Genomic DNA, 10,732 nt, shown 5'->3' with positions numbered 1-10,732 from the left:
TCACTTCTCCATTATCCTTTCTACTTCTCCTGAAAGATGGATCTCCACCCCACCCCCCTGCCCTGAAATAGGACAGCTAGTCACAACAGGACTAAATGCATACTGTCCTACTGAGGCCAACTGGGCAGTCTAGTTAGGGTAAGAAAATCCAATGGCAGGCAACTGAGTCAGAGACAGCCTCCATTCCAGTTGTTAAGGGACCCACATGAAGACCAAGAAGTACATCTGCTACAAATATACAGGTAGCCTAGGTCCAGCCTCTGCATGATCTTTGGTCTACTTGTGGAATTCTTGACCCCTCAGGTTGGCTCAACTCTATCTCCAACTCTTCCACAAGACTCAGCCACTGCCTGGTGTTTGGGTGTGGATTTCTACATCTGTTTCCATCCACTGCTGGATGAAGCATCTCAGGAGACAGTGATGCTAGTTTCTTGTCTGTAAGCATAGCAGAGTGTTATGAAGTGTCAGGAGTTGTTTCTCTCAATGGAGTGTGTTTGAAGTTGGGCTAGTCATTGGTGAGCCATTCCCTCAGTCTTTTCCCCATCTTCATCCCTGGGCATCTTACCTACAGGACAGATTTTGGATTGAAGGTTTTGTGAGTGATTTGCTGTCCCTCTCCCTCCATTAGAAGTTCTGCCTGGCTACAGGAGGTGTCCACTTTAGTCTCCATATCCTCCAGGGGTAGGAATCTTCGGTAGGGTCACCTGTACATATTCCCTGGAGCATCCCCAGTGCTAGGTTTCTAGCTAGCCACAGAGATAGTGACACCCTATATTTCTCACTCCCACTGCTCTCCCTTACTCTTGTCTCTGTATCTGATTTCCATACCCTTAGCCTTCCCCACCCATTCTGTCACCTAGTTCCCTCTCTTCAACAACATCTGACGGCCATTTTGTTTTCTCACCTGACTGGGATTTATGCATCCTTCCTTAGGGCTTCTTATTACTTTGTTTCTTCGGGTCCATGAATTTGTAGCATGATTATACTGTACGTTATGGCTAATGTTCACTTGTGAGTACATGCCATATGTGCCTTTCTCAGTGTAGATTACCTTGCTCAGCGTATTTTCTAGTTCCACCCATTTGCCTACATTATATGTCTTTCTTTCTTATTGGATATTTTTTATTTACATTTCAGATGTTGTTCCCCTTTCTGGTTACCCTCTGGCAAACCCTATCTAATCCCCTTCCCCCTACTTCAATGAGAGTGCTTCTGCAACCCCCTACCCACTCCCTCCTTCCTTCCTGCCCTGGAATTCCCCTACACTGGGGCACCAAGCCTTAACAGGATCCAGGGCTTGCTGTGGTGGTGGTGGATCTGGGTTTTTGTGTTGCCAAGTAGTATTGTTTTTTTGTTGCTTATATTCTTGTTCTTGCTTTTTGCCAACTGGTTATCTGTTGTGCTTACTGGCTTTGCTGTGAACCTGTAATCCTGTGATCCTGTTTTTTTCAGAGCTCCTGGGGGTTCAGCTTTCTCTCTGATCCTATAATTCTGGTATCCTGGTGTGTCAGAGCTCCTAGGTGTCCAGCTGCCTCTGGGTGTGGGCAGAGTGGGTGGAGAATCAGAGTTCAGGGTCAGCTCCTTGTTGTAGGTGCAAACCAGAAGGAACATGTGCCTCTGATTAGGTAGGGGTTTCTGTATCCCTGGGTCTTGGGGAGTCCCAATACACCAGGTATTGGGGTATGGGTTGGGGGCCTCACTTGGGATCTTGAGTATGTCAGAACTCCTGGGGTTCAAGCTGCCTCTGGGTGAGGTTTGAGTGGGTAGAGAGCCAGAACCCAGGTTCCACTCCACAATGTAGGTACAAACTGGAAAGAACCAATAAATGCATATTTTTTTTTTACTCTTTCTTGGAATGGATTTGCTCTCTAGAACAATTTCACCATGTTTTTGATCTCCTGATGCTTTAGACAGGAGAGATGCTCAGTGGGACTTTACAACAGTATTAAGTAACCATGTACATGTGTACAGCAATTCTGCTCTAATATTTCTTTGCTTGTTTAATCCCAGGGTCTAGTGAATATTAAGCAAGCATTCTACTTATCACTGAGTGGTATCCTTAGCCTTTGTATTCTCAGGATGATCCTCATTTTGTATATAGCTCACAGTGCTCTGGAACACATGTAGCCCAGGCTGATCTGGAGTTTTGGGTTTTCCTGCATTGAACTTGACAGTGCTGGGATTAAAAGAATGACCAGCTTAGCCAGCATCTATAACACCTACGAAAGTGTATAAATACAAAATAATTCATGTCCTTAATCATCCTTGAAGAATGTATCACATAAAAATAAAATCAGCAAGAATGAATGGAAATCGGTGGCTGGCAGGGTTGGGGGTAGGGGACATCTCTAGGATATCCTAGAGACCTAGGATTGGGGGCATTAACAGAAGTCTATGGGGGTAACTTTAGCCTTTAGCTGAGACTCCAAGCAACGGGGATATGATATCGAAAAAGGTTATTTCCTGTAGACAGGTAGGATACCAGTGAAGAGATAAGGAAACCAACTAACTTTCAAAACTTTTTATGCAAAATTTGTCCTGTTTATAAGAACTGTAGGGACAAAGATGGAGCAGTCTGAGGGAGTGGCCAACTGATAAGTGGCCCGGCTTGAGGCCCACCCCAAGGGCAAACACTGATGTCCTGTTATGTTTGCAAATAGGAGCTTCACATAACTATCCTCTGAGAGGTTCCACTCAGCAGCTGAGCGACACAGATATAGAGGACAACAGCCAAACACTGGACAGAGCTTAGAGTCTCGTGGAAGAGTTGGTAGAAGAATCAAGGGCCACAGGGGGAATAGGAACTCCACAGGTCAACCAACCTGGGCCCTTTGGGGCTCTTGGAGACTGAACCACCAATCAAAGAGCATACATGGACTGGATCTAGGACCTACACACATATGTAGGAGATGTGCAGCTTGGTCCTCATCCAGGTTCCCCAACAACTGTAGCGGGGCTGTTCCTAAAGCTGTATCTTGTCTGTTGATCCTGTTCCTCTAGTTTGGGCTGCCTTCTCTATCTTCAGTGGAAGGGATGCACCTAGCTCTGCAGTGACTTGAAGTGCCAGGGTTGAGATACCCAGGGGGGGTGCCACTCTCTCAGTGGAGAATGGGAGGGAGGAATGGGAAAGAGACTGTGTGAAGGGGGTAAGGGAGTCAGTGATTGGAATGTAACATGAATAAATAAATAAATTAATTAATGGAAAAATAAGGAAAACCATCAAATATATGAACATATAAGGAACTAGATGTTTATTGAGACATCATCTTTATGGCAATGGTATAGCAATAATCTGTATGTCAATAACATAAAGTATATCAATAAACTGTGAATTATGTTTCAGAAGCATATACCTCTTAAAAACAATTGAGTAAAGTATTAAAAATGAAGATTAGTGCGACATGTTTTCAAACATGGAAATAATCAAGAAAGAAAACACACTCTAACCAAGAAATATACTCTTGTTTTCACCACCTTCAAAATCCATAGGCATCAAAAGCATGATAAAACAAGTTCCTCAAAAAATCAATCTGTGTGTAAAATTACTTTTCTTTGCCATAATTTCAACACAGCCCTTTTCATCTCCTTATTTCTCAGGCTGTAGATAAGTGGATTCAGCAGAGGGGTGAGCAGTGTGTATGCCAATGACATCATTTTCTTGGTGTCTGGTGAGTACCTGGATTTGGGCTGCAGATAAGTTATACTGCCTGTGCCATAGAAGAGGGTGACAGAGGTGAGATGAGAGGCACATGTGGAAAAGGCCTTCTGCCTCCCTGTAGTGGATGGCATCCTCAGGATGGCAAAGAGAATTCGAGTATAAGACAAGAGTATCAACAGAAAGGGGACCACAACAATGAAAATGGTGCCCGTGAAGGCATAGATTTCAAACACGAATGTGTCTGCACATGCGAGTTCCAGCACAGGAGGAGTCTCACAGAAGAGATGGTTAATTTCCCTGTGGCCACAGTAGGGGAAGCTAAACACCCATATGCTCTGCAGAGTAGTCATCATGGTACCTGAGAACCATGAGAACATTACTAATTTCACAAACACTCTTTTATTCATAATCACTGGGTAGGATAGAGGATGGCAGATTGCAGCAAATCGGTCATAAGCCATTGCACCAAGTAGAAAACACTCAGTCACACCAAAGAGAAGAATGAAATACATCTGTGCAAAACAGCCCCCAAAGGAAATGGTTGTATTCTCAGTGGTCAGGACCATCAACATTTTAGGTGTGATGACTGTGCTGAAACAGAGGTCCACTAAGGATAAGTTCTGCAGGAACAGGTACATGGGGATGTGCAGGCTCTGGTCCAGGAAGATGATCGTGATAATGATGGCATTTCCCAACACAGTCACCAGATAAATAACTAGGAAAGGCCCAAACATCTGCCTCTGAAGTTCAGGATAGTTAGAAAATCCCAAGAGGATGAAGTCAACTGTAGAGCTGTGATTTTGCCTCCTCATTTCAATAGTGGAGCCCTGTGTTGGTCTTAGGGATATAGCACATGTGAGATGAAGTCACAGACCAGGAGCCGAGTTCAAACTTGGAGTTCTTGGCAGAAACTGTAAAGACCTGCTTCTTTTGACAGAGATTCAGACTAGCAGTTTTGAAGAATGATCAATAATGATTAACAATGAATCTTTAAAACACAAGTGGACAAGTTACAATGTTGGCTCAGAAATCATTTAACAATTATAAAATAAGGCTGGTAAAATGATTCAGCTAGTGAAAGCACTTGCCTCACACCCTGACTTCAGTTCCACCCTTTGAACTCACAATTAAAAAATGAATTTGATATAAATGATATAGTAATATGTAATCCTAGTACTCCTATGACAAGATGTGAGTGAGAGGCAAGGCCGAGTGAAATACCCTTAAGTTTGAGGTTAGTCTGAAGAGTATGTTGCAACAGAATCAAATTAGACCATTCTTAATATGGTAGACAGAAGAAGCAATTCCTAAGTCACCTGACCTCCAGAAGATTTCCATGGCACATGCAACACACACACACTATAATAATAATAATAATAATAATAATAATAATAATAATAATAATAATAATTATAGTAGTAGTAATAGTAGTAGTAGTAGTAGTAGTAGTAGTAGTAGTAGTAATATAATGATAATTTTGAAGTTAAAACATTAACTAATAGACTAATAGTCTTTGGCACCAGTTTTCTATGTAGCAAAAATTAACCAAACGCATTCTTAGAACACACACAAGCTTTGTGTTATTTAGAATCCACTTTTCACTACTCTGATGCATGCATCTTTGTGTTATTTTTAATTGTATACTTGTATATGAATTTTAAATAATTTCAAATTAGAAATTAGTATAGAATACAAACAAATTAAAACTGATAATTTTAAATTTAATATATTGGCAAATATTTTTAAAATAAAGTACAAAACACATTTTACTTTGTTAAGATTGAAAAATCAACCATATATACCTGAATAAATATACCATATCTCCAAAAAATTGATTTGTAGATAAAGTGACCCCAAATGAACATAAGTCAAATGGCTTCCAGAGTTTTTTTTTTTTTTTTTTTTTTTTTTTGATTTCTGGTCCTGGTGAACCAAATTTACTGGAATTTGCCCCAATGAGAAATTTTAGAAACCAATTTTATACCATTGGTTCTTGGGATCAGAAAATGCTTTTAGAAAATGCCATGTAGGACCATTCTGAATCTATGGCTCACTTGCTCCCTTTAAAGGAAAATACAGCTATACTTGGAGTTTGTGTCCCCCACTCACTGTCTGAGCAACCATCACCAAGGAATGTTTGCACCCTTTCAGCTAAACCTGAGCCATACACTCCACAGAAGACATCTGAGCGACTTTGTGCATCCCTATCACCCAGGTCTCTAACTCCTATCACCTGCCTTGTCATTTGCCAGAGCACTCACTACCAATGGAAATAAATAATCCAGTCTGTTGGGTTTTTATGTTTAATGCCTAATTCTCCCTCAAGAATATGAACTGCAGGGTGACAGTAATTTTGTTCTAGATTTTGTGTTGTTCCCAGAACTGAAAACAGGTATCTATATTCATAATATATAAAAGTGATTAATCAATATTTACTAAATATATGGAGTGATAATTATTTAAATTAGGGAAACCCGGACTCTTCCCTCAGTTGACTACTGTGTCTGAAGGGAAATAATCAACAACAGGAGAGCAAAGAAGAGCTGCATTTACTGTCTGACTTTTCTAGGAGCTTGAGGCTGCTGTGGGGTGTGAGCACCACTGGTTTAGGAATTGGTCCGGACCCTGCCAAAATCCCAGGCTTGAGCCTGTGCTCCTCCCTGCATGTGGAACCCTAACTGTATGGTCAGGAATTCCTCTGGACAGCATTTCTGGCTTTGACTCAGGCATCTTATTCATCAGTAGAAAACTGCATTAAGAGGGCTAGGCTGAGGGAGATGGGACTTCAGCAGTTAGGCAGTAAACAAGCATGAAATTCCTGATTCTCTGCCATTTTCCAGTCTTACCTACAGCTGTTTACCTCCTTGTCCAACTCCCCCTTTATAGCCCCAATTTGGACAAAGCTCCCCACTCTCCCTGCACCTCCTAGACCAATTCCCCATTTCCAGATCTCTCCCCATTGTCACTACTCACACATCCTTAGAACCAGAAACCCACAAACCTTACCAGATCCTGACCTCCATTCAAGTTCCTTCTCATTAGCATATGAAGCCCTGATGACTTCCCATTTCTTACACCTTCTCTTCCCATCTGTTTCCTATGACTCCATCAAAACAATCCCATGATTCCTCCCAAATCCTTCAGACCTCCTCTGACTCACAGAGTAAAATGTTCATTTCTCTGGCAGCCATGTAAAAAAACCAGAGTGGAAATGACTGTTTTAGAAGCAAAGGTAAGGGGAATGAACTCTAGTAATACTTGAGTACTAGAGCAGAGATGCTAGCCTTTATATAAAGGAGACAAAACAGAATTGTAATATGGGACTTGGCACAGGAGAGTTAGAGGACAGAATTGAACAAACTGAAGACACAATACATGTGGTTCAGATCATTAGGACATTAACAGAGAAAATAAAAGTTGATTTACTAAGTATGACTCTGGTGATGTCCTAAAAGCAAATACCTAGGACTAGGGAGATGGCTCAGTAGGCAGCTTGATTGCTATTCATGTTCAAGCACGATGACCTGAGGTTGGACCCCAGAAACCACACAGTTTCACAGAAACAGACAGATTCCAGGACTCACTGCTCAGTCAGCAGAACTGAAATGACAAGCTCAAGTTCCACCAGACTCTGTCATAGAAAATAGGGTAGATACTGTGACATGATGCTGCATGCCTTTCATCCCAGCACTCAGGCAGCAGACACAGGCAAGTTCTAGGTCAACCATGACTACACTGTGAGATCCTGTCTAAAAGAATAAAAGGAATTAAAGAATTATAGAAGAAGCCACCTAATGTCAACTTCTGGCCTTGACATGTGAGGGCCAACACCACACACACACATGCACACACACACACACACACACACACACACACACATACACACACAAAAATGCACAGGCACACAGATACTCATACCAAATATCTATGCTAACTACAATAATATGTAAGGATGTCAAAATTTTCATAAAATAAGTAAAATTATCTCTGGAGAAAAAAACTTTAAAAGACAAAATGATATATTCAATTTTTAATGTATAAAATGAACTAGTTTAATATAAGATAGTACAAAGAGGATCTTATTTAAATAGCTAAACAAGTGGGCTAATAAAAATTAATTAAACAAATCTAAGTGATACTTTTGTGAATGTTTTATAAGAACTGGATCTGACTGGACCCTCTTGCTCTAATGTGGAGTGCCTGGTGCTAACTTCTAATTCACCAGCTTGGTTGACTGGCTGCAGCATTAACTTTCCTTTTCATGCTGATGAAGCTGCTCTCTCCTCAGGGTTTCCTTTCTACAGAATTGCTATTGACCACCCTCACTCTGATCCCTCTGTGAACTGATGAGTTGTGCAAGCTTAGAGCTCCAGCTGTTATCCAGCCTTTGTGTGAAGAGGAAAGGTGGAGCAACTGCAGCAACTGGTTTTCTTACCTGAGCAGAGCAATCACTTGCCAAGTCCCCTCAAATGCCAGTAGAATTGAAATCGGATCCTCTGACAGAAATGATGATAAGGTGGAAACCACTGACAGAATCTCAAGCATAATTTTTAGCTCAAAACCTATGAACTCTTGCTTAACCTACTGGGTCAGATATTTGACCTCCTATTTAAAAATCATTCCCATCCATACAACTTGGTGCATGAGTGCACTGATTTTTATAACATTGTATGCTCTGGGAGAAGCCTTCTCTCTGGAGACCTTATACTCCGTGTATACAGACTTTCCTCTGTGGAGATCAGGAAACACCATGATACTAACTAGGTGCACCTCTACTTCAGGCTTCTACAGGGAATACCCATGTCCTCACACAAGAGATTTGATTTTACCATTGTATCCCCAATTATGAAAATGAAACTGTGAAGGTGAGGAGCTGACTTGCCCGACCTTAAGGAAATGGAAGTGGAGGTTGAACGGATGCTATAAATAAGACCTGAGAAGATAGGGAGGTGCAGGCCACAGTGAGAGCAAGCTGACCCAAGGGAAGAGCTCTTCAGAGGTGAACATCCTGTACACTGTTATGAAATGTGTGAAGTTACTTTGTGGAAAGCCTGGTTTTATCATCATCTAATTTTCAAGAAGTAGTTTGAGAGCATCAAAATTGGGTTGCGTGGGCTGGAGAGATGGCTCAGCAGTTAAGAGCACTGACTGCTCATTTAGAAGTTCTAAGTTGAATTCCTAGCGACCACATGGTGGCTCACAACCATCTGTAGTGAGATTGATCCCCTCTCTTGGTATATATGAAGACATAAATAATGTATTTACACACATAAAATAAATAAAACCTTGTTTTTAAAAAAAATTGGGTTGTAGAATCAACAAATCTGGACCCTTGGGGCTCTCAGAGCCTGAACCACCAACCAAAGAACATACAGTGTTTGGACTAAGGCCTCCCTACTTATATGTAGCAGATGTGCAGCTTGGTCCTTATGTGGGTCCAGAACAAGTGGAATGGCAGTTATCCCCAAACCTGCCTGTTCTTGGGATATGCTCTATTAACTGGGCTTCCTTAACTGGTCTCAGTTGAAGAGGAAGTGCCTAGCCTAGCAGAGATTTGAAATGCCAAGATCAGGGAATGGGTGATACCCAGGGGATACCCACAGTTGCTTAGAGGAGAACTGGAGTGGGAAGAAGGATTGTGGGAGGGGTGAATGGGGAGGTGAAGTGAATGTGATATAAAGGGAATATGTAATATAAATGAATAATTTTTAAATAAAAAATATTGGGTTGTGCCCGAAAGATGCCCCACCATGCCACAGAGCCACATGCTTCAATATCTTCATACAGCCTTATTTGGAATAGTAAGAAACTGGGAACAACCCAGATGTCCCACAATGAAGAATGGATTCAGAAAATGTGCTTCACTTACACAATGGAATACTCTTCAGCTATTAAGAATAAGGAAATCATGAATTTTGCAGGCAAATGGATGAAACTAGAAAATATCATCCTGAGTGGTAACTCAGATGCAAAAGGACATACATAGTATGTAGCCCACAGGACTCAAGAATGTTAACAATCCAAAGGACCCAAGTGAGGATGCCTTAATCCCACTTGGGAGTGAGAAGAAAGCATTCATAGGGGACAGAGCAAGGGAGGAACTTGGGTGGGAGAGGGAACAGGGAAGGGAAAATGGAACATGATCCGGTATTGTGGGGAGAACAGAGGTGAAGTCCTGAGGGCCAGCAGAAAGAATGGAAACAGACAACCTCAGTAGGTAGAAGGGGGGGGGGCTCTCTAGAATGTGCCAGAGACCTGGCAGGTAAGAGACGCTCAGGACTCAAAGGGAGGGACCTTAGATGAAATGCCCAACAGTGGGAAGAGGGAACTTGTAGAGCTCACCTCTAGAAGAAAGACAAGGCATCGAGTGTAGTGATGTGGTTGCCATCCCACAGTTAAAACTCTGACCTAAAATTATTCCCATGTAAAAGAACTGCGGGGACAAAAATGGAGAAGAGGCTGAGGGAAAGGAGGTCCAGTGACAGGCCCAAATTGGGATCCAGCATGAGGGGAGGCTCCAAGGCCCGACACTATTACTGATGCTATGCTGTGCTTACAGATGAAAGCATGTGCCCTCCAAGAGGCCCAACAAGCCGCTAAGCAAAACAGATGCAGATACGTATAACCAACCAATGAACAGAAGCCAGCGACCCCTGTGGTTGAATTAGGGAAAGAAGCTAAGGAGGAGAGCAACCATAGGAAGACCAGCAGTCTCAACTACCCTGGACCCGTGAGATTTCTCAGACACTGAACAACCTACAGGCAGCACACACTAGCTGATACGAGGCCTCCGACACATATACAGCAGAGGACTGCCTCAGTGAGAGAAGATGCACCTAACCCTTGAGAAAATTGAGGACTCAGGGAATGGAGAGGCATGGTGGGGTGGGGAATGGGACATCCTCTTGGAGATAGGGGAGGAGGAATTGGATGAGGAAGTTTCAGAGGGCCGACTGGAAGGGGCACGATGACGGGGCTACAAAAAGATTTAAAATAATTTTTAAAAATGGGTTTTGCATTCAACCTCATTCTCAGTACTCCTATGAGTTCTGATTCTCTCCATTGACTGCTGCC

At 42.2% G+C, this 10,732-nt stretch overlaps 1 protein-coding gene across 1 annotated transcript; it reads right to left on the bottom strand.

Moving 5' to 3' along the window:
* Nucleotides 1-3,525: 3,525 nt before the first annotated feature.
* Nucleotides 3,526-4,500, bottom strand: Olr281-ps1 (olfactory receptor 281, pseudogene 1). Its single transcript, XM_087603877.1, has one exon. The coding sequence runs from the start codon at nucleotides 4,468-4,470 to the stop codon at nucleotides 3,526-3,528; it is 945 nt and encodes a 314-aa protein (XP_087460003.1). The 5' UTR covers nucleotides 4,471-4,500.
* Between the last annotated feature and the right edge of the window lie 6,232 nt (nucleotides 4,501-10,732).

Source organism: Rattus norvegicus, chromosome 1 (assembly GCF_021556685.1).
Source record: "Rattus norvegicus strain SHRSP/BbbUtx chromosome 1, alternate assembly SHRSP_T2T, whole genome shotgun sequence".
Classification (NCBI taxonomy): Eukaryota; Metazoa; Chordata; class Mammalia; order Rodentia; family Muridae; genus Rattus; species Rattus norvegicus.
This window is presented reverse-complemented; position numbering and strand designations above follow the sequence as displayed.

Bases quoted from the DNA above. Each gene is read 5' to 3' on its own strand.
- Olr281-ps1 (XM_087603877.1), bottom strand. From the start codon at position 4,470: ATGAGGAGGCAAAATCACAGCTCTACAGTTGACTTCATCCTCTTGGGA.